General features: G+C 49.6%; 1 protein-coding gene across 2 annotated transcripts in view; it reads right to left on the bottom strand.

Annotated features, from left to right (window-relative positions):
- Positions 1-11615, bottom strand: part of Agap1 (ArfGAP with GTPase domain, ankyrin repeat and PH domain 1) — a 437938-nt gene extending 426323 nt beyond the window's left edge. For both annotated transcript variants that reach the window (XM_059278338.1, XM_059278339.1), the window contains exon 1: positions 11437-11615. In XM_059278338.1, coding sequence (XP_059134321.1) covers positions 11437-11599 — 163 coding nt within the window. In that variant the 5' untranslated portion in view covers positions 11600-11615. The remainder of the gene's footprint in view (positions 1-11436) is intronic.
- Between the last annotated feature and the right edge of the window lie 12798 nt (positions 11616-24413).

The following is a 24413-nucleotide window of genomic DNA, read 5'->3' as shown; positions in this document are numbered from 1 at the left end:
GTGCTGGCTCGCAGCAGCCCAGGACCTCTGATCACTGCCAAAGGCGGGCAGGCGGGCAGGCGGGCAGGCTTCCAGGAGCCACCCAACTCACCCAGCATGACAGCTAATACTGACCACCAACCTGACAGGATCTAAATCATAGGAGATGAACCTCTGGGCACGTCTGCCCGAGTTTCTAGATTGGGTTAATTGAGGTGAGAAGACAGGGTAGATGGAGCCGACACCATCCTACAAGTTAGGATCCCAGACTAAATAAAAAGGAGAAAGTGAGGTGAGCACCAGCATCTCTCTCCGCTTCCTGACAGTGGGTGCAATGTGACGTTGGCCTCACTCTGCCGCCGCCGCCGTGCCTTCCTGCTGCAACGGAAAGCACCCTTCAACCTGGGGGCACAGTACACTTGTCCTTCCTCATGACAAATGCAAACGACACAAGTCTCCGGTACTGAGAGTGAGGAGACTCTCGTGAAAATAGAAATAACAGTGCTAAGTTCTCTCCAAACATCCTCAGTTAGTGTGCCCATGTTAAGTAAAACTAAAACGCTTGCATTAAAACTAAACGGTCCTGAAATGACCACTTCCCTTTTAGACTGTGACCTGAGACGATGGTTAAGAGGCTTGGTGAGGCCTGGCCTAAGCTGTTTTCAGCATGGTCCCATTCGCTAGAGCCTGCTGAATACTGGTATGACAGGAAATAGACGTCTGTGAACACGGTCAGGAAGTACTTGGAATTCTTCTCCCAGAAGCAAAGTGTCTCCCACCCTTAAAAGCTCCTACCCATGATGCTAATGACAGGCAGCCAGCATGCGCAGCTTTAAGGATGAGACAGTTGCTTGTATAGAAACACTGAACAAACACTCCAACACTGCGGCCCGAAAAAGACAATCCCCACCAAACAGCGTGAGAAGTGTGAAATGTGCAAATGAGCCTGCTTAAACAAAAACCCAATCTGCTCCCAGAGCGTGCAGGGTGGCCACCTGTTCAGGGCTGGTGGAGTCCTGATTACAGAGGAAGAAACAATACCAGGGAGATGACAGACCCCTCTTGGGTCCTGGTCCCCACCCTCAAGCCTATATTTAGGCTGCTCTCTATGGAAAATGTCCCGACCCTGCACACAAACAAGCTGTTTGGCTGGTTATTCAAAGGCTCCATTAACAACCTCTCCTGTCCACGTGACATTGCTCTCCTCCCTCCCTGGTCCCAGACACAACCCCAATGCCCCTCTGGCCTCTGGCCTTGGTCAGCTGTGAGCAGACAGCATAGGAAGGTAAAGAGACTGCACCTGAAAGACTACACGGGCCCTGTCCATGGGCATCTCTGATCTCAGGAAGGCACATGCCTGGGTCCAGGTTCCAGAGCACTAGACAAGGGGGACCAAAAATCCCTCCCACCCCCTCAGAGGCCAGGACTCCCTGCTACACCACACAAAGCCTTTCTTCTCCAATCCCAGAACAAAAATAACAGATGCTGCAGAGATTGGAGATTAACATCTGCAGAGTGCATTTTCTCTCTCAGGGAAAGGTACTCAACAAAGAGAAGGAATTATGTAGCTAAGCGCCAGATCAGAACCCCAAACCTGGGCTTAAAATAACTAAGCCTCATCCGGCTTTTCCAGACCCAATCACTTAGGCTGGGGATGCGAAGATCCCTGAGTGTCAGGAAAGGGGCCCCCGAGGGGACGCGGGTCTGTGTGAGTGCTGGAACCCTGAAACAAAACCAACAGAGAGGGGACTAGCAGGTACAAGCGACCTGATGGGGGAACTGGGAAAAAGAAAAGGCTCTAATTAGGGAGGAGGGGGGAGGGGTAAACACAGAGGAGAAAGGGGTTAAAACTACAGTGAGGATGTCTGAAAAAGTCCTAAGGAATCACACACTATTACCTATCTAAAAATATTTATCATATATGCAAGTCGGTGTATAAATATGCATAGTTTAAGTGACATTTTCCCACCTGGGCTGACAATTGTCCCTCCAAAAGCCACAGGGCAGCTACCAAAAACTCCAACACTAGACGTGACAGCCGCTCCTTTGAGCTCTTGCTCAGGAGTCTCCAGGAGACTCTCAGAGCAGTACAGGCCCTGCTCTTGCCCTCGGCTGCTCCCCAGAGGTGGAAGGAAATGCCATTTGCGGAAGACATCCGTGCACTTCACATACAGGACTAAGAGGACCCAAGTGAAAGCCTCCTCCTCCTCTAGGACTAGCTTACAGTACCAGAAGGCGCCATGCAAGCTTCCAACGGAGGGAAGGAACCGAACGTCCTACCCAGCGATGGTACCTATGACCGCAACAATGGACGGCATGGCAGACAGCCTGGCAACATCCACCAGCTCTCCAACTGGACTTGCTAAGGCCCAGGTAACAAGAAGGAAATTCGGACACTGGAAACCTTGCCAGTGATCCGGGGCTAGGGAAGGAGGAGAACTTAAACCACCACTCTGCTAAACCAACATAAGCCTAACCAGTTCTAAATCTTTATCCTCATACCCACAGGTCAGTGCAGTCCTCACCCCTCAAGGAAAGTTCTCTCTGCAACAGACAGAGACCATTACAGAAAACAGTAATCAACCAAAATGCAGAGTTGTGGAGCCAGTCACAACGGACACACAATCCACAACACAACTCCTGGACCTAAGACTCGGAGAGCTTTGGGGTGGGGGCGAGGGGAGTTAGAAAGACTGTAACAGAGCCAGAAGAACAAGAAGTCTGCTGTGAGGTGGTGTCTCCTAGGGGCGTCTCGCCAACCTGGCTCCCTGAACATGACTTGAACACAGATGACACCAGGAGACATGAGAGAAAGCTCAGAGGCCTCGACCCTAGACAGAAAAGCAAAAAGGAGAAACTACAGGAAACTAAGAAATGCTAAGAGTGGGAGAAATAGTCTTCCCCAGGCAAGAGCCCCCCAATGTGTTACCCAATACCAAACGGCCAGCCCTGAAATCATATACATATATGTAACATTATACAGGGTAGGCAAGTTGTATATATATATTTGGGAATACACACACACACACACACACACACACACACCGACAATAAAAGAGGTCATGAATTTGAAAGAGTGGGGGTAGAAGTAAGATGAGAGGAAAGAGAAGTGAGAAATGAAAAAACATGTATAATCTCAATATTTTAAAATTCTTTTAAGAAAACAATAAACAGCCAGTGGTGGTGGCACACACCTTTAATCCCAGCACTCGGGAGGCAGAGGCAGGCTGATCTCTGTGAGTTCGAGGACATCCTGGTCTACAGAGAGAGTTCCAGAACAGCCAGGGCTGCTCCACAGAGAAGCCCTGTCTCAAAAACCCAAACAACAAACAAAGCATCCAGGGAGCTGCAGGGAGCCAGCTGAGACTTACAAGCTGACCAAGCCTGCAGGACATGCGAGGGAAGGAGGGATGTGAAGCAGGGGTTCTGGGGGCAGCAAAAGCCAAGGTCTAGGTGGGTAAAAACAGAGGTGCTGGTAATGGGGCCCTGGGTCTTCTTGTGTCCCTGCAGCTGCAGGACCTGTCTCTCTGCCCCGAGCTCCTCCGGGGCTCTCTGAGCTGCGGATAACATGCAGCACACCTCTCTTTCACAGATGCTCTCAACTGCTGGGAAATCGTGGCGACACAACGTATCATCTACAAGTTACCCTAAGAAGCAAAGATTGACAAACCCCATCTAAATATGCATGAGGCTGTGCTCCAAAAGTCAGGGGAAGAAGTCTACAGAACCACAGCCTGGGACTTAGAGGAAATGAGGCACCAGGGGTTCCACTTCCTACCGGACCCTCATCTAGGCCTACTGTCCCCCTGACTCCAGAACTCCACACTCAGACGGTGCTCACTCTATGTAGCTTTGCACCTTTCCTGGAACTCGCTTTGTAGACTAGGCTGGCCTCGAACTCACAGAGATCCACCTGGCTCTGCCTCCCGAGTGCTGGGATTAAAGGCGTGCGCCCGGCTGTGCTCACTCCTTCTATGATCATCTCAGAGACAAGGTGGAATCGCACTTGAAACCATCCAAACTGGCTTCCAGTCCTTCACCATTGTTCAAACTTTTTGACACTGCCAACTTGCTAAGCGACTGGTGGGGACCCCACCACTAGCTATGAACACTGCAGGCCAGAAAAGTGTCTGGCCAGAGCAAGTGTCCTCCCTTTCTTCTCTTCTGCACAACGGGGTCCCTGGACTACAGACCTTAGAAATGCAGGTTCCCAGGGCCACTCCAGCCCCCAGAACCAGGAAGCTGCCATCTGTTTCTGTAAGCTCTCAACCTCACTTAAATCTGAGAACCACTGCTGAGTGACACTCAGTGCTCCATGACATCAGTGACACAGCCTGTCACTCACTGATCCCTCTGGACCACGGTGATTCTCTGAATTTAACGGGCTCCTGTCAGAAAGAAGCGCCCACCTTTGCAGACCATTGATTTAGAAATGCCGCCGAAACAAAGCTTTTCCTTCCCCTGTCTTCAAACAGTAAAGAAAATAGCATGATGTTTTGGTCCCATGAAACTAATGATCTATAGATCCAAAAGTTGCCCAGCCCCAACTTCTATACTCTGGATACAGGTTTCACTGCTGCAGGAGGATAACTCAGTTCACACCCCCGATGAGGCAAAAAGGACCTGTGCCTGGGAGGAAAGGGTTGCCCAATGCCAAGTCCAGGGCATTCTTCAAGTGCAGATACTGACCCATCAAAGCACTGAGGACTCAAATGTGAGTGAGCGCTGAGTTCTCCGGGCTGGAAGGAGGGCAGTAGCTGAGCCAAGGGCCACCGCACACAGAGCAGGGGGACCTTAACTCCAGTGACGCAAGGATGGCTGTGAGTAGCCCACCTGGACCAGGCTTCACGGCAGCTCTGAGAAGGAGCATCCATGACATACCTAAAAGCCACCAGATTGGGAGGGCTTCCAGTGCCGGCTGGGCATGAGGTTTCAATGGGAAGCAGCACCTGGCCAACAGGGCAGCTTCCAAAGGAGGTGGTAAAAGCACCACCCCAGATTAACCCTGAACGATTACCAGCACCACAAACAACGTCCAAGGAAAAGGACACCCACCCACGGCAGTGGGGAGAAACGTTTTTCCCTAAACATACACACCTGCAGTAAGCAGACTAAACAAACGCTTGCCAAGTTTACTGTATTAAGCAACTCTATGGAGAACAAGACGCCTTGGTTACTTGGGGCATCCCCGAGCCTGTCTCTTCCTAGGTCAAGGGTACACGTCCCAAAGGCTCAGACAAAGGGCTATGGGAATTACACATAGCAGGGGCTCTCCAATTCTACCTTATACAGTGAGGTTTGGCCCAGGCTGCTCATCTCTCCCAGGTAACTTTTCTACACTTCCTGGGTTGAAAGGTGTGTTACAAAACAGTTTCCTCTGAAATGGAAACATCCCATCCTGCAGGTAAACTTTTTAAACGGGAAGGCGGACAAATCAAAACAGCTCCAGGAAGTCCCTGAAACTGACCAGATTCACTAAGCCCCTCCCTCCCTCCCAGAGTAAGCAATAAAAGCTGAAGAGTCCCTCTCAGGTGAGCCACCTTACAAAGACCACCCCAAGATCAGAAGAGCAGCCTGGAAGAGACAGAAGGGTGGCGCTGCCTGGAAGAGGTTTAGACCAACGGAGTCACTCCAACCTACTGAGCTGCGTGCAGGCTGTGCACTGTGCTCCGGGTCCCCAACTTCCGTGAGCTGCCACCCACACTACGGTGGGCTGTGGTGATGCAGCTGCCTTTGAGTTATTTCTGCTCCTGTAAGTAACCCCAAAGCTGGAGTTTGGTCATATCTGTCAGTCTGTCGTGAGATCCCTTTCGAGGGCGAGTGTGTTGTGTCTCCCCAGGAAAAGTTTTGTCACACAACAGGGTGGTAGCCATGTTTTGGGATTACCTCACGATGAACTGACATAATACAGGTTAAGTACTCAGCACCCCACTGGGTACAAATGTTCAACAACACAGTTGCATCATGGGACTGAGCAGACTCTCTGCCATCTTCCAAGGCTCCCCAAATGCTCAGGCTTGGATGCTACCAAAGAGCCATCAAATGTCCACATATGCGTGTACACTTAAGAGGACCATGTAAGGTTCATGCCCTCCCTCCCCTAGTCCTCCTGTGGAGGATCAAGGTAGAAGATAGGGGTCTACAGATCAGCCACCTAGTAAGGACAGCAGCATGAACACTAGCTGAGGAGGTGGGTGTCTCAGCTTCAGGGACTGGCTGAATTCCCCAGCAGTGCCTGAGAAGCTCAGAAACAAGCATACTGCTGTGCTGAATGAGCGAGCACTAGGCAAGCACATGGATCCTGGCTCTGCTGCTGGCAAGCTGAGTTACAGTGTGTGACTGCTAATAGAGGTTTTAGCCTTAAAAGAACGACCAGCTTTATTTAACAAGAGAGGCAGTTGGCTGGTGCGCTTCAATCCATCCACCCAGTCAGTCTTTGATGAGCCAGAGGAGAAGGTGACACAGGAGAAGCAGAGGTGAGGTAGGTCCCAGGCTCACTTCTGAGCATGGCATAGTACATGCTACATCCCACAGCGGGCCATGCCCCTGCACGGCACCCCAGAAATCTGCTGGCCTCAATGTGAAACCAATCATTAATGTTTCCTTATATCCCAGCGATTCAGGAGTCAAGAAGATTCTCAGAGTAAGAAATAAAGACTAAAGTAAAGTTTTAAAAAACAAACAAAAACCAAGGTAATGTTTTTCAACAAGGTTGAGGATGGAAGGCACATGGATCCCAAACCTACAGACAGTATCCCCAACACACTGTTATTTGGAAATTTCAGTGAGCTCTTGCAACTAAATAAAATACATCTTGTCCATCTTTAAAAGAGATTTTCCAACAAGGTCAAAATTGATTCACTGTGACATAAGCAGCAACCAAAACATCCTCCTCTTTCCCAAGGTCATCCCTCACCCCAAGAGCAAAAATTCATGTAGGTGCCAGGAAACAGCGAGGTTTTAAACACACTACGACAGAGCCAGATGCTGGCATGCAATGTCAACACAGAAACCATATCTTCAAAGGTCCTCCTGAGCTGAAAAGCGCTCCTGTTATAACAACCCCAAGGCCTTGATAGGGGGAGCAGATGGGAAAAAGGTCTGACTAGATAGCTTTGGAAATGACAGGTTTGGTTTTGTGAGGCAAGTGATTTTTTTTTTAAATATTTACGATGACATGCATATCCTTTCCTGAAAGATTCACATCTTGCAGTCTCTTGTGCTCATCTCTAGTCACAGGAGATCCGGGTCTGCCTCTGACGGATGAGGTTTCACCTCAGTTAATGTGGTGGTCCAGCATCAGTCATGGTTTCTCGTGGCATCTTGTACCCACAAGGCAATACCTTCCCAGCTCCCTATCAGTGAATTTGGTTTTAACCTTTTTTTCTTAAAATTTATTTTACTGTGTATGTGTGTGTGTGTCTGTGTGTGTGTGTCTGTGTGTGTCTGTGTGTGTGTGTGTGTGTGTGTGTGTGTCTGTGTGTCTGTGTGCGTGTATCTGTGTCTATGTCTGTGTCTGCATATACCTGCAGAGGCCAAAAGAGGGTATCAGATCCCCCTGGGGCTGGAGTTACAGGCACCCACCTGACATGGGTACTGAAAACAACTTAGCTCCTACAGAAGAGCGACAATGCTCTTAACCACTGATCTATTTCTCCAACCCCCCCTCCTCAAGAGTTACTGATCAGTGGGAAACCACAGACACCCCTGAAACAGACCCTCCTCACAGGCTACTACCATCACTCTTAGTTAATTCTTAGAATTTGATAGTAAGACCCTGCTGCTGAAGACACCATATACTTAAGTAATAGGACATGAAGAAAAAAAAAATCAAGCTGGTATTGACCTTGGAGTTGCATCCTCACTGGCTAGCTTTCATAGTGCTGGATGGTTCTATTTATGCTACCGAGGGTGAAAAGTATTTAGCCAGCTATGAATCCCACATGCTACAACCGTGACTGGCCTAGCAAGATGTATCCACTGGCACAGAGCAAGAAACGCATTAGTGGCACAGACGCTATGGGAGTAACCAACCGCTTTCTGGTTGGAAATAAATCCTGTACCTCGAGACACACTCTATGCCTGGTACTGTAAACAGGCCCAAAAACTCATGACCGTCTGGCTATCAGCCCCAGAGGAGAACCTAAGTTAAATGGACATAGTTAACAAACTGCCCCCTAAATTAATCTTTATACCCATAGATTAGTGCAGCTCTCAGCCCTCATCAGAGAAGCTTCTTTCTGCAGTAGATGGAGATTACTAAAGACCCACAGCAGATCAGTATGCAGAGAATAAGAGACTGGGAGTGCTCAGCTCCAAATGGAACATCTGTATAACACTCCTTCCCTCCCCCGAGGCTCGGGAATCATTGCAGAAGAGGGGTCAGAAAGATTGCAGTGGATGTCTGCAGGGAAACAGTGTTTGCTGGACATGACAGCATCGCTGCACGTGAACAAATGGCAGCCGTGACAGCACACACGACACCAAGCCTGCCAAAGTCCCAGCATGGCTGCAGAGGGCATCATGAAGTCCCACCCCTAGCTTAGAGCTCCTGGTACCTAATGACTGCTGTGGGAAGAGTCAGTTTTCTTCAGGGATGTAGCCCCTAAAAAAGCAATCCACGCTCCAGTGGGCGGTCCCAAACTCGTGTACATACACATCCGTGTACAGACACACCCGTGTACATACGGACAGCACTAATGGACTCAGTGTGCTTTTAAAGAGAGAGTAAGAAAGCCGGGCGGTGGTGGCACATGCCTTTAATCCCAGCACTCGGGAGGCAGAGCCAGGTGGATCTCTGTGAGTTCGAGGCCAGCCTAGGCTACCAAGCGAGTTCCAGGAAAGGCGCAAAGCTACACAGAGAAACCCTGTCTCGAAAAACCAAAAAAAAAAAGAGAGTAAGAAAGCACATGAAGTTCTGAGGGGAATGGGAGGTGATTGGGAGGTAGAGTTAATCAAAATGCATTATATGCATATGTGATATTCTCAATAAAATACGTCTGCTCTCTTCTCACTCAAGCATATCATGCTATCACAACTTGGCAACCCTCTCCCACGCCAAACAAGAATGGAGCAATGTAAGACCTGCCCATATCTTAACACTGACATGGAAAGACTATTCCATTTTAACAAATGAATTGGGATTTAATTAGAAGAGGCAGGGTGAGGTCCTGAAAGAGTGATGCTTTGGGAAGCCAGAAACCCAGGGCCTAAATCACCCCTCAGTTCAGAGGTGCCTTTGAACAACTTCCCTCAGATGTTCAGGGGTCATCACCCTCCCATACCTCCACCTCCTCCTCTATAAGACAGGGCCACTGTGAATACCAAAACATCTGTGCTCAAGTTCTCCACAAATGAGCAGTGTACCACAGTAGATAACGGCAGGAAGAACAGAGGCAGATACGAAAGCTTCTCCAGTCTCGCTGAATTTACTACAGTCCTGGCATAATACAGGCATTCCTAGTCCTGACAAAAATTATAGCACTATCAAAGTCTCCAGCAGGATCCGTCCATCAGTTTAAGTTTTACTGAGAATGACAAAGGTTATAGCCAAAAAGGGGCTTGATAGCATCTGCGATCAAGAAAGGATCACTGTGGAAGAACAATTAAAAAAAGAAAGAAAGAAATGCAACCACATCCTCCTGCTAGAAGTCCAAAACCCCAGAGTGCAGCTTTAAGAATGGGAAATGAGTCACACCCAGCTGGAGGCCTTCCTCTCCTCCGGAGCAAGGAGCTCCAGTCAGGTGCATTCCATCTCGGGCACCAGCTTTCAGAGGGTTTCATCAGACTTCTGTATATGCAACCAGAGAGCTGAGCAGAGTCATCTGAGAGAAACATGAGCACTTCCAGCACTTTCCGACAGGGACCCAGACCAGCTCTCAGAGGAACCCATCCTCGACATCTCCTCACCATCAACTGAGGGGTGAAGGAGGAGTGCCCATCCTCAACACCTTAAGACTCCACATCCCACAGAAGCCGTGGCTCTTCATGAGTCTGGAAGCATCTGAAGTCAGCCACAAGCAGCCATGAACACTCAGGGGGCCCAGGTGCATTGAAAGCCAGTCCTCCTAAGGACAGAACTTGCTGGGACCCTCCCCTGGAATTATAATACATCCTGTGGATAGTCAGTCAGTCTCCCAGCCTGCCTGGGATGTGGTTCAAGTACATGAGGCTGCCAAATGCCAAGGGGATCAGCAACACAGCGTTCACCTTCTCCACCCCAGCGGCCAAGTTTTAAACCCAAACACTTCAGGGTTAGAAGTTCAGACCGCACAGGAGCCAAGCTTTCCTGGGGGCTGAAGCCTTATGTGGAGGGGGGGGGGGCAGTACCTGCACCTGTTTTGAACACACTCCTGCTGGACTTGGAAGGCTCCCATGCTCCTCAACAGAGGACTCACCAGCCTTTGGCAGGCACAGTATTATACTAGGACAAGCCACCTGGAGGCCTTTCGCTGTCACTGGCCAACAGCAACTCAAGAAGTCAGGCTGCTAATCCCCTGGCTGGACTATGAGACCACATTACCCACTTGGATACCACCTGCTCCCCTCAGGTAAGTGAAGGCAGGCCCAGAGACACAAAACAAGCAAACAGATCAGGCACCTAGTAGCAGAGAAACAGGAGCCATCAGTGGTCCAAAGAGAACACAAACCAGGGCAAAGCAGCCAGCTCCATCCTCTCCTGCAGGGATACTGCCCTGGCGACACTGGGGGTCAGGACAGTGCTCTGCACACCCAGGCTTACAGGCAGCAGGATCATCCACTTTTTCTCCTCCTCTTGGGTGGCTCCCAAGTGGCAGGTGTATTATAAAAGTGCCCCCTTAGCAAGAGAGTGTGGAGGTGTCCTACCTCCCTAGAAGGGAATAATTTGACCCAGGACTTTGGTTTAAAACGCCCAGCGTTTGCACACGGGCAGGCAGACCTGCACTTGGACATGATGCTGCCTGGGTCCCACTGGCTCCCTACATGCTCCAACTCCAAATGTCTCTCCTGTATCCGCGAACTGGGAAAAACGACAGCCATGAAGCAACTGAACAGGCTGGCCAGCACAGCACCCCCAGCAGCAGCGCTTCTCAAAACACATCTTCAACGTCCATGCAAGACGCTCAGGCCCAGCCTGATAACCTGTCACGGATCGAGTGGCGCCATCCCAGGCAGCTGCCCCCAGGCGTCGGCTGGGCCCGGACGGGACATGCGGGCGGCCCAGTACGCAGCGGCACCGTGCCACTTTCTCACAGGAGAGACTCTATTGTCCATTATCAAATGAACACTGATGATCCATCTTCCCTGGCAGGCTGGCTGCACCGCCGGCCTTGCGGGGCAAGAGGCACCGCAGTGCTCTCTCGGCTGGGCAGCCGCGTGTGTACACACGCACGCACACACGCGCGCACACACCCCGCCGCGCCAGGGGCGCCCGCTCCCCCGTGCTTTCCAGAAGCCCCGGGGCGGCCTGGCCCTCACCTTCGATGGCGATGACGTGCTCCCGGATCTGGTTCTGCAGCACCGGCTCCTCCACGCGCTCCAGCAGCTCGTAGATGGAGTAGATGTTGGGGTGGACCGACTCGAAGCGCTGGATCTCGGCCCGGATGGCAGCCGAGTTGGCCAGCTGCTGCTGGTAGTTCATGGTGCAGGCGCGGCGCCCAGAGCCGCGCGCCCCCCGTCGCCGCCGCCCGGCGCCCCGGAGCCCGCGGGCCACCGAGACCCGGGGCGCCGCAGCCCCCGGGGAGCACGGAGCCGGGGAGGCGCAAAAAGAAAGGCGAGGGTGAGGCAGTAGAGGGGCTCAGTTCATGGCCGGGACGCGCGTCCCGGGTCAGCGGGCCGTCCGAGGAGACCGCGGCGCCATGGAGCGCGACCGGCCGCGGAGGAGGCTTGCTCAGGCGCCTTCCCGCGCCGCAGCCGCCTGCACCCCTACGCGCCGGCCAACCGAGCAGCCATTAAAGCGCAGGCAGCGCGGCGCTCTGAGCGCCGGGGCCGAGGCCCCCGGGCAGTGGCCGCTCTGCTCCGGGGCGCACGGCTGCGGCTGAGTCCGCGCGCTTGTGAGTGCCGCGCTACCGCGCGCGCCGGGCCCCTCAACTGCCCTGCGCCGTCCGCCAAGCCGGGACCGAGCCGTGGGCGCCTTGCCAGCCGCGGAGACCGCTCCGAGCGCCGCCCGCCGCTGCCCGGCCGGCCCCCTCCCTGGCACGCAGGGCCCTGGCCCACGTCGGCCCCGCCCCCGCCCGCGCTCGCCGCCCTCCGGCCGCCGCTGCGTCCTCCGCGGCGCTTCCCAGCGCGCCGGATCCCGGGGAATTGCGCCAGACCCCGCCCCGCGCTGCCTCTGGGCTTGCTGGGACTTGTAGTCCGTCACGCCGGCCGGCCCGCGCGCGTGGGGTGCGCTCTGCGCTCGCGTCGCAGCGCGCTGGGCGGGCCCCGCGGGGCGCCGGGACGCCACTCCTGCGGGCCTATCTGCAAGCTATTCTTGACCGCCTTGGGCGCTCTCACTTGTTCCCACTGCCTGGTGCCAGCCCCCCCCCCCCGCGCCAAGACACCGGGAAGGTGGCGTGCGAGCCCGCCCGCGCTTTTGTTTGCCGGCCGAGCTCTTGAGGAACCTCTGCGACTCTCGGGGTCCCCTCCCCCGTCTGTCAACTTTCTGCCTCCTTTTCTGAACCCAGCAGGAGAGTTGCTTCCCTTCCCGTGGGATACATGGGGGCCCACGCTTCATCAATAAACTGAAGTTGAGGCTGGGATGGTAAGCGGGACGGGATTTCCCACGAAAAATGTTGCACAACTGAGTTACAGCCTCTAAGCTGCAGTCCTCCGAGCGCCGCCGCCTGTTTTGCCCTGGCTGGCCCCTTGCAGGCTCGCCCAACACTAACCCCACTGAAGCTCAGCCCAGGAGACTATGGAGCTAGACCGCACTGCAGCTGAGAACTCACCCCAACGGCTCCAAGTGAATAAGATTATTGTAGATTTTCAAAGATCCAGAGCGAGCCCAAGGCCCCAAAGGTCCTGGGTCTGTGCACTCTGGCAGAGTCCCTGTATCGCCATCCGAGGTGTTCATAAATAGCCCCACACCCCTGATTCAAGTGTCCTGTGTCTTACCTGCTTCAAATTCAAGCTAATGGGCAGCCCAGTGGCCCAGGCACCCAAACTCTTGGGTTTCTCTTCCAGATTTCAGTATCTTTCTCAGGCAGATGTATTGACCCTTTCGATAATTCAGCCTTCCTGGTCCCTGACACTGCAGAGGCCTTGGCTTGTTCTCTACCTTGCCTCTGACTTTGCCCTTAGCAGTAACACTAAAAGAGATGCTGACATGTGGCTTCATCTACTGTTAGCAACTTGAAACCCCAACTCCGTGAAATGGTTCCAGGCCTCGCCTGCCCCACATCTGGCTTCTCAATCTCTTTTGGGATTCTTTTTTACTTCTCTAAGCTCTAAATATGGATGACCCTGGTTCTTGTCCTTAGACCTGTTCTATTTGTGTGTCTTAGGGCTTTGAATATCATAAGGAGCTTGATGGTGTTAAATTGTATATCTCAAATCCAGATCTCACCCCGGGCACCAGACATCTCCACCTGTCCCACCTCTTCTCACCCAGCACCCATAGAGTTTATTTCATGTTGGACAGACTCCAGAGACCAAAACAGGAGGATTGCTGTGATTTCAAGGCCAGCCTGGACTGAAGATGAGACCCTACCTTTAAAAATAAATAAGTGGGACATCTTTTGCATGCCTGTGAGCATCTTCCCATGTCAGTCCAAGGCAGTACAGATCTTTGTTCACCAATCTGAAAATTCAGTGTGTTTCTTTTGCCTCTTGTCCTCTTAAATCCCAGAATGTCGGCTCTGCCTTTGGAAGATCCAGAATCTTCTCACTTTCCATCACCCTGCGAAGGCTTGACTATCCAGCCTCTGAATTGCTGATAGAGAACTAACCTAGGGATCTGCCTCCTTCTGATTTCCTTACTGACCACTCTCAAGAAGGTAGTTCTAGTGAGCCTTGTAAGCCTAAGCATGGCTCTCCTCTGCTTAAAATCCTCCTCCAATGCTACCCAGCCTCCCTAGCTTCCAGAGCCCTCCTGGCTTGCATGCTTACCAAAAGCTAGGCAGAATCTCAATTTCCTCCTCTTGTTTTGGGGTTTTTTGTTTGTTTGTTTGTTTGTTTGTTTGTTTTTGTTGTTTTCATTTTGAAACTCACATAGCCCAGGGTGGCCTCCAACTTGCTATATAGCCAAGTTGACCTATATTTCTGATCCTCCTGCCTCCACCTCTCAAATTCAAAGATCGTAGACATGTACCACCAACACCTAGTGTATGCTGTGCTGGGGACCAAACCCAGGCTTTGTATATTCTGGGCAAGCACTCCATATCTGAGCTACGTCTCCAGTGTGCATTCTCCTACTAAGCTTGTAAGTTGGCCTCTCACAATCTCAAGGACCCTATCAGAAGACACAGACTGCATCGTTCATAGGAACAGCAGTGGACAGAGTCATGATGGTTTTATGTGCCCATAAACTGAATTCCAGGGGTTGCATCAGGGGCCAGGTGATACTGGGTGGCTCCAGGCAGGCAGAACTCTGAGCATAAGAGCCCATGTCCTTCAGAAAAGAGTCCTGGGTATAGATGACCCATGTCAGAAGAGGAATTCTGGACTTCAGGGCCCACCGCCTTCGCTGGAGCTCAAGCTACCATTGGCAAAGCTCTCCAGACCACAAGAATCAAACAGAAGATATCCAAGATCAAGGTGTCAACAACGTTGACTTCTCCTGTGGGCCCCTCCTCAACTTGGAGATAAAAGTCTTCTCCCTGTGTCCTTACCCAGTGTTCTTTGTGTCTACATTCTAATCTCTTCATTGAGTGACATCAGTCCTGTTAAACTGGGGCCAGCCCTATTGGCCTGATCTTTATTTACTTACGTGCCTTTTTAGAGAGTCAGTGCCTCCATATGTCCCATTCTGGGGTCATGGAGATAAGAGCTTCAACATAGCATCTGAGGGGACACAATTCAGCCACAAGAACCTCTGTCACTAGATCACCTCTGCTTCCACCCCATCCCATCCTCTCAGGCACACTGACCTCCTTGCTGTCCTCTGAGGACACTTGTCACCAGTCAGGAACATCTCCACTCAAAGCCTACACCGGCTACATCGCCTCCTACGTGGATTCACTGGAAAACCACCCTCTCGGGATACCTTCCCTGACACTTTGTAGGAAGTGGTGTCCCTGTTCATGGCACTAGCGTCTCACCTCCTTGCGGGTAAAAAGAACACTATGTTCTAAGGATGTAGCATTGGGACCCTGGAGCTGCCTTGTAAGCTCTGGAAGGGCCACAGCCCTGTCACTGTGCTTGGAACTTTTGACCTTTGGAACTGTGGGATCATCAACTTCTATTTAACATCAAATTTGTGCTAATGTTTCACAGCAGTACAGGGTACCAGTACACTGGCTTAATTTTGTTCTTACCAGTTATCATATCTAACTCACCACTCTACTTGCTTAACTCGGATGTGATGTCTCTGAGGGCTTACGATTCCATCTGTTTTATTCTCCATCCCATCCTCAGCCCCTGGAACAGTGCCTGATAGAGAGCAGGTGTCCAAGAAATGGCTTCCCCATTAAACTTCAATCACCATGAAGACAGGGACCACCTGTCTCTTGGGCATTCTGCAGTGCCCAATGTAGAGGGCTGCCCTACTGATAGCACACTGATCATGCGCAGCACATAGTAGGAGCTAGATAAAGATTGGTCCAGTTAAAATGGAAGCTCTCTTATCACTACTACCCCAGGAGTATTCATCAGGCTGTCACTACTGATTCCTCTCTGTAAATACAGCCAAACACTGTGATTGTTCTTCATGTGATGGTCCTTCTAGACATTTAAAGTTGTGAGTGGAAGTCCTATGATGAGAATGAGCTGACTTTCAAAGTGGTCACCAGAAGTATCCAAAGTTGGGGCTTGTAGGGCTGGAGAGATGGCTCAGAGATCAAGAACATGCACTGTGCTGGGTAGTGGTGGTATGTGCCTTTAGTCCTGGCACTCAGGAGGCAGAGGTAGATGGATCTCTGTGAGTTCAAGGTCAGCCTGATCTACAGAGCGAGTTCCAAGACAGCCAGGGCTGTTACAAAGAGAAACCCTGTCTCAAAAAAGCAAAACCCAAAAACAAAATCACATGCTGCTTTGCAGAAGACCCAAGTTCAGTTCCCAGCATCCATGGCAGGCAATTCACAACCACCTGTAACTCCAGCTCCATGGCCCCTGATGCCATCTTCTGACCTCCATGGGCTCCTCCACCCACAAACACATAAATTTAAAATAATAAAAATAAATCTGGAACTCAAAAGAGCAAGCAAGGAAGGCAGAGAAGGAGTTGTTTGGGTTACAGTTCCGGGGTACTGTCCATCATAGCAGGGGAGACATGGCCGCAGAAGAATGAGCCAGCTGCTCACAGTGAGTCCACAGGAAGAAGGAAATTGGTATCCACCATAGATTTCTTCTCTTTATTCAGTCTGGGACCCCTGCCCATGCAGTGGTGCTACCTACATGTAGTGTGGATCTTTCCCTCTCAACTCAATCTAGAGACTCCCTCATAAACGTGCCCAGAGGTTTGTCTCCTGAGTGATCTAGGTCCTGTCGAGATGACATACCTATGTTGTCCAAAGCTCAGCCAGGGGAATTGTGGCCTCTGTAAGGACAACTTCATAGCCACTCTTTAAATATTGAAATGTTCCCTTGAACACAGCTTCACATCCCTTCCTCCTACAGTATCTGCGAGGAGCGTTTGAGAAATGCAGGCAACGTCCTGTGTCTGGGGATTTTGCCGTACTACATCCGCTTCCCTGCACTTGACCTGGTTTTGTTCAACTCCTTTCCACGCTCGGCTGAAGAGTGCTGAGACTCCTCTTTGATTGTGTGTGGCGATCATGTGAGCCTGGCATAGGTCTTGATGCCCAGTAATGGGAAGTGTCTTATGAAGGTTCCTGGTGGCCCTGGGGGAGAGGTCACAAGAGGAGAGGCAGGAGGAAGGAGAGTCCAGAGAGCAAATAATTTCTTCTCAGGATTTTACCCCCGTCTGATGAAGCAACACCACAGGGGAGAGCAGAGCAATCGGCATGCCTAGAAGTTTGGTAACTGACCCGAGACTGTATTGGTACCAGATGCCACATAATTGACACCCACAATCTCAGCAGCACTACATTGAACATTTGATTTGCACAGACTTCCTTCTGGATCAGTAGATGCAGTTAGTCTAGGCTCTGTCCCATGAAGCCTTCTTCATAGCCACGGATCTCTTGGAGCCTTTGTTTTCTTAACTAGAAAAGACAGATCACAGCAACCACAACATTGGGTTATTACAGCAGAAAGAGTGGTGGTCAGCATCTCGAAGCCTACCCTGATAACGGACTAAGGCAGGATTTGAATCCATAGCTGTTTTACTCCACACTTTGATGGGAGGCCACAGAGAGCTGGTAACCATGTTTTCTCTACTGAAACCACCTCCAGTTGCAGTGTGCAGGAAAAACTTGGAGGTGAGATATGTGAGCTTGGAAACATTGATGCTCAGAGTCTTGCAGTCTCTTCCTCTGTCTGTCTCTACCTCCAGCTTGCCCTTGGCCACCATGATGTTGAAGAGGCCCAGCCTACCCAGAGAGCATGTGTGAATCCAAACCTCTCTAGATGGTTCTGGCTGCTAAGCTCCAATTCTTTCTGTTGATATCCACATGCCGTGGGGATAAGCCATCCTGTCTGTGCCTCCTGTGAAATCCTGACTCACAGACACTCAGAGATAAGTGCTTATCAGAGGCTAACATTATTTAGAACACTTTAGACATTACAATGATCTGATGTAATTTTTTCTTATTGTTGTTGTTGAGATAGATCTCTAAAGCTAGCCCAGGCTGGCTTCAAACTCTGACTCCTCCTGTCTCCACCTCCCAAGTGCTGGGATGATGCATATGCACCATTATACCCAGGTAATTCGCTCTAAATTTAGACACACTCACAGGGTACCTAGAATGCTGTCAAATGCAGAAATGTGTGTGTGTGTGTGTGTGTGTGTGTGTGTGTGTGTGTGTGTGTGTGACTATACTTGCAAATGGGTGTCCTCTTTACTTCTCCCATTCATCAAGCTTTGCATGTTGTAAAGGTCCCTGGGATGTCTTCTCCCTTGACCTCTGCTTGTCCTTTCCAGGCAGCCCTTGTTTGGGGGTCGTGGATCACCTGGAACCTCATTGTCAGATTTCTCTTGCTTTCCCAGACTCAGTGACATAAACACAAGGGAACGTCTGTAGGTCAGCTCTCAAGTTAAAATCAGCATGTCTATCAGGCTGCAGGCCCTTTTGAGGGTCCGGTGGGATCTCGGCTTTTAGAGGCTGTGGAGTACCTTGGCTTGTGGACTTCCATCTCTTTGCAAGCCAGCAAAGGTGAGAAAAGTCTTCCTTACACAGTCACTCTGACCCCTTCCTTCTCTTCCATCCCCCACTTCTTCAGGACACTTAGGAGTGGATGGAGCCCAGGAGGATAATTCAGGCTCGTCTCTCCACTTCAAGGTCATCGGAATTAGCACTTTTAATCCCACCTGCCTCCTAGACTCCCCTTTGCCACAGAAGGTAACACAAGGCCAGGCTCCAGAGGGGCTGGGCTAGGACATCTGTGGAGAATGGGCCCACTGTTCTGTCCATGACACATTAATAAACTCTCCACTGTCTGTTACAGATCTTGGATTTATAGATCATAACTGGTGTTGCACGAAAACACACAACCAGAAAAATATTCTAAAGAAACACTGGGCTGCCAGATTAGTCTAGAGCCAGCTGTAGTAAGTAACCTCTGTGGGGTCTCTTCAGCTTTGTGTGACCTGATGGGTCAGCCACCGCTAACCTGTTCAGAATCTCACTCCAGGACCTTGTGTCCCACCCAAAACTGACAGGGTCAGAGCACAGGTGGGCATTATTAGTTTTTGATGGTTCGTTCTATGTCACTATTGTGTTATTTTGTTTATTATTGTTGTATATGTGCATAATGTGGGCTGAGGGGCACATGTGAGCCGTGAGGCCAACATGCCACCGCCAGAGTGTAGAGGTCAGAGGACAACTTTGTTCTCTCTGCTGCTTCTGCTTCCACCTTTATGTGGGTTCCAGGTATTGAACTCAGGCTGCCAGGCTTGCGCCACAAGCACTTTGCCTGCAGAGCCAGTTCACCAGGCCTGTCTTTATTTTAGTTTTTTGAGACAAGGTCTCGTGTGTCCGTGGCTGGTCTTGAGTTCACTGTGTAGCAGGGGATGACCTTGAACTTCTGAACCTCCTGCCCCAAGCTCCAAGTGCTATGATTATAGGCACGTATCACAATTCCTAACTTTTATGTCTTACCTCTTTTGCACTGATATTTTTAGGCCAGTGCATATTTTTAAGGACACAAAGACTGCCTTCCTGCTATGTAAACAGTAGGCAGCAATACTGTTTAATGTAAGATTATTTTTTTCAAAGACTTTCACGTTAATGGACTAGCTGTAAGATTAATTTAATGGGCTACTTTGTTGTTGAACATCCCTAACCCAAAAGTCCCAGGGTGGAAATTCTCCAAAATCCAAAACTCTGCAAGCAGCAAATATTATGTAAAATGACCTTCAAGCCATATGAAGTTATCGTGAAGCGCTGACTTCCAGGTACCACTATGATTATCCACAAGAGACCTTTGTAAGAGTGTGCCATTCTGTCATAGAAGTAAGGGTGGGAAGGGTCATCAGACCTTCACCTCAAATTCCAGTGCCTCTCTTCCTTCTGCACCCCTGACCCAGATGCATGTAATCCTGTCCCAGTCATCTTGGAAGGGCTTCACCCATGCAGCTTCCTGGAGGTCATCACCCATGCTGAGATGAGATGGGACTTTCAAGTGATATAGCTGTGTGGGGTCACTCACACTCCTGTAAGTAAGCCCTGGCCCAGTGCTCCTTTAAAATAAGTCCTATAAACCCACCCATTTACCAAGCTGGACTTGGATGGACTCAATTCTGTCAATCATTGATGCCCTGTCTAGGGTGAAAGGACATTTCTTCATGTCTTCAAGAAAAGGTAATGCAAAAGAAAGGTATGCAAAGGACCAATGTGTTTTATGCTTATCTGTGGGTCCATCCTTCAGATTTCTCACTACACAAAAACAAAACTATCCTAAGTTCAGGAAAATCATAAACACATCTGGGGTCACAAGCACTTTGGGTGAAAGATATTTAATCTACATAGCTTTATCAAGATTTTCAAATCTCATTGCAACTACAGATGTTCCCCAGTTGAAATCCAAGTCTTATTCTTCCAAATGGCACTAAAATAAAGGTGAGTTTCTGAACTTAGCTTTAGGGTGATAAGAGTGGCAGAGGGCTAGTTAGAGTCAGGATGGGTGGGTGTCAAGGGGTGACAGAACACTGGACATTGTTTGGCTTGGAAATCCCTCAGTCCTGGCCATATGCTCATGGCCATCTCATAGATGACCTTCACCCAGGATCCAGTTTCTACCTCTTCCGTCCTCTCCTCTTCCCTGAGAGTATACACACCTTTCCAGCCCTCCAAGGTTATCAGGAAAGAAGCTGACCCAAGCAAGGCATGGCATGTTATGATGAAGAGTGGAGGGGTGGAGGAGGAGTGGAGCTCCAGAGTTTTCCTAGATTAAAGAGCACTGATCAGAGATGACCAGACGAGCCATGATTCTTTGCTAGGCTGGAAAACCATCTGAATCAGTTGGGGGAGGGGACCAGATGAGATAGGGCCACACAGGAGGCTGGGTGGTCAGTGCAACTCACGGGGTAGGACAGCTTCGTCCAGGATTAGCAAGTGCTCTCTGGAAGACTGGTGTTGCGTGAAGACGGAAGCTCAAAGGCATCCTGCTTTTCAGGAGACAGACAGAAAGCCCCCACTGAAGCGTGGATTTAATTAGTCTTATTAAATAAAAAACTTGAGTCAGATATCAAGGGTGAAAGCTGAAAGATCAGAGCAGCAGAGCAGCCAGCCGCTAGGAGTCTTCTTACATCTACAAAATAAAATCTCAGACCAAAAGGCCAGGGCGGGGGTGAGGGTGGTGGTGGTGGTGGTGGATCCTGTCTCTACGAATCCTCAGACTGAATGGCAGAGATCCTGTCTCCACCTGCCTTATAGTCCTGTCTCCGCCTCCCTAGTGCTGGGATTAAAGGTGTGAGCCTCCACTGCCTGGCTGTTTCTCTTTTAGACTGATTCAATCTCATGTAGCCCAGGGTGACCTTGAACTCCTGATCTTCCTGCTTCCTCCTCCCAAGTGCTGGGATTAAAGGCGTGTGCCACCATGGCCTAGCTTCTATGGTTAACTAATGGCTAGCTCTGCCCTCTGATCTCTAGGCAAGCTTTATTTGTCATACACAAACAAAATATACAACACCCCACTGCCTTCTGCCAGACTCTGCTAAGCATCTCTAATGTGGAGTCTCTAAGTTTTATCTGCTTCCTGCTGCTGTTGTACGATGTGACCACAAACAGTAACATAAAGAAATGTGTGCTGATTATCTTAGTGCTCTGAGGATGTCAGAAGTGGATCCTCGTGGGCTGAAATCCTGGTGCCAGCAACACTGCCCTCCTTTCCAGAGGCTCCTGCCTCCTCTGCTTCCAGCTTTGGGAGACACCTACATTCCTTGGCACTTGGTCTGCCCACTATCTTCAGGGCATCAGAGCATCTTCAGATGTCTCCCTGCATCCCTTGCTCACTCAAAAGAACCCTGGTGAGTTACAGGGAAGGCCTTCAGGAACCCCCAGATAATCTCCCCGTCACAAGACCTTTAATTTGGGTGAGAGGATGTAGCTCAGTTGGTAAAGCGCTTGCCTAGCATGCATGAAGCCTTGGATTTGATCACCAGCACTGCATAAAGCAGATGTGGTGCACACTTGTACTTAGCACTCAGAAAGTGGAGGCAGGAAGATCAGGAGTTCAAGAACTTGTCTCAAAAAAAAAAAATAAGAAAGAAATTTTTTTGTAAAATTTATTTTTACTTTAGATCAACAGCTGTGGAGCCTGCATGGGACTGGACTAGGCCCTCTGCATAGCAAGACAGTTGTGTAGCTTGATCTGCTTAAGGGGCCCCTGACAGTAGGATCAGAATCCATCCCTGGTGCATGAGGGGGCTTTTTGAAGCCCACTACCTATGATGGGACACCTTGAACAGTCTTGAGGCAGGGGGAGGGGCTTGGATCTGCCTCTACTGAATGTACCTCCCCATGGGAGGCCTTACCTTCTTGTAGGAGGGAATGGGGGATGGATTTGGAGGGGGAGGCTGGAAGAGCAAGAGAAGGGAAGAGGGGGATCTTTGGTATGTAAAATGAATAAAAAAATTTTCTTAACTAAAAAAAGAAAATATGAAAAATTTATTTTTACTTTTAAATTTGCACGTGTGCACCTGAATGCATACGTATGCATGATTTGTGTGTATATGTGTATATGTATATATGCTGTGTGTTTATGTGTGTATGTATATATGCTGTGTGTATGTGTGTGTATGTATACATGCTGTGTGTATATGTGTATATGTATATATGCTGTGTGTGTATGTGTGTATGTATATATGCTGTGTGTATATGTGTGTATATATATATATGCTGTGTGTATATGTGTGTATGTATATATGCTGTGTGTATATGTGTGTATATGCTGTGTGTATATGTGTATATGTATATATGCTGTGTATATATGTATGTATGCTGTGTGTATATGTGTGTATATATATGCTGTGTGTATGTGTGTATATGCTGTGTGTATATGTCTATATGTATATATGCTGTGTGTATATGTGTATGTATATGCTGTGTGTATATGTGTGCATGTGTGTATGTATATATGCTGTGTGTATATGTGTGTATGTATATACGCTGTGTGTATATGTGTGTATGTATATATACTGTGTGTATATGTGTATATGTATATATGCTGTGTGTATGTGTGTATATGTATATATACTGTGTGTATATATGTGTATGTATATATACTGTGTGTATATATGTGTATGTATATATGCTGTGTGTATATGTGTGTATGTATTCTGCACTTGATGTACAGAGAAAAGAATTTCCACAACTCCGTTAGTGTGTGTGGCTATAAACATCCACCATAAACACCGCTGAAAACCCATGGCGGTTTGAGTGTGTGGATTAGAAGTGGCGCTTACCACCCCAGGAAGCTGAAAGCAACAGAGACCATTCTGCTTTCTGTCACTTCATGCAAGTGTAAGCAGAGTCACACAGCGTTGGGCCTTCTGTGACTGCCTTTCTTCATTTAGCACCATGTCCCCTGGGGCCCCTTTGTGTTGCAGCCTGGGAAGAACACCTTGGAAGGCTGTCTGATACTGTACTGTATGCAGATGCCATGCTGAAATAATTCATCTGTCCCAGGCAAGAGCATTGCCTCTGCCTTTTGGCTCTAGTGATCCTGTTGCTCTGAACACAGATATGCAAACATCACTTTCAGGTCCTGCTCTCAGTCCTTTATTGCTGAGTAAGTCCATAAGGTCAGGGTGACAGCTCCAAAGATTCATACCCTAAAGAAGCAAGCTAGAGAAAATCACAGTGAGGATGCTATGGGAAGGATCATAGCATCCATTTATTTATCTGTTTTTCTTGTTATATAGAACAGTCTGGCCTCAAAATCACAGATATCTCCCTCTGCCTCTGCCTCTGCCTCCAGAGTCCTGAAGGTATGCAACACCTTACCCAGCCTCTCAGCATCCTTTAAAAACAGCAGTGAGAACAGAGATCTCGCAGGTCCAGTGATGGGTCACTTTCCCACAGTGCCTGGGGGGCAGACCAGGAGCAGGTATCATGAGCCTGGGAAGCTACCGACCACTGAGCCAGCATGGATGACACAGAGCAGAGGTGAGCCTATGGTTAAGAAGAGGGAGGGGCCACAAAGAGATTACAGTGCAGCTTGTGAATGCTCTTTCTCTGGTTGGATAAGAACATAGCCACCCAAGATCTGTTTTCCCACAAAGTTTTCCTGATTCAGCTGCTGGGTTTTTTTCCCCTCTTTCCAAGTGAGGGTGCTAGGCAAGGACACCTTATTCTTCAAGGCACCTCCTCAATCCTCCTTCTGCAAGTGTCATAAAGACACTGGTCTCTGTTGCTTTCAGCTTCCTGGGGTGGTGAGCGCCCCTTCTAATCCACACACTCAAACCCACCATGGGTTTTCAGTGGTGTTTATGGTGGATGTTTATAGCCACACACACTACGGAGTTGTGGAAATTCTTTTCTCTGTACATCAAGTGCAAAATACATGATGGTTTTCAGCCCCTGAATCTTTCTCCCATAAAATGGAAGATTAATTTGCTTGCACACATTCTGAGAGCTGATTAAAAAGCTGGTTTTATACACGTAGCTTTGGCTGATGAGCAAATTAGACATTGAGAAATCAGATGCAAATGAGTAGTTTACAGACACTTTTGAAATTATATAATCGCCTCCCAG

Source organism: Peromyscus eremicus, chromosome 13, assembly GCF_949786415.1.
Source record: "Peromyscus eremicus chromosome 13, PerEre_H2_v1, whole genome shotgun sequence".
Taxonomy (NCBI): domain Eukaryota; kingdom Metazoa; phylum Chordata; class Mammalia; order Rodentia; family Cricetidae; genus Peromyscus; species Peromyscus eremicus.
This window is presented reverse-complemented; position numbering and strand designations above follow the sequence as displayed.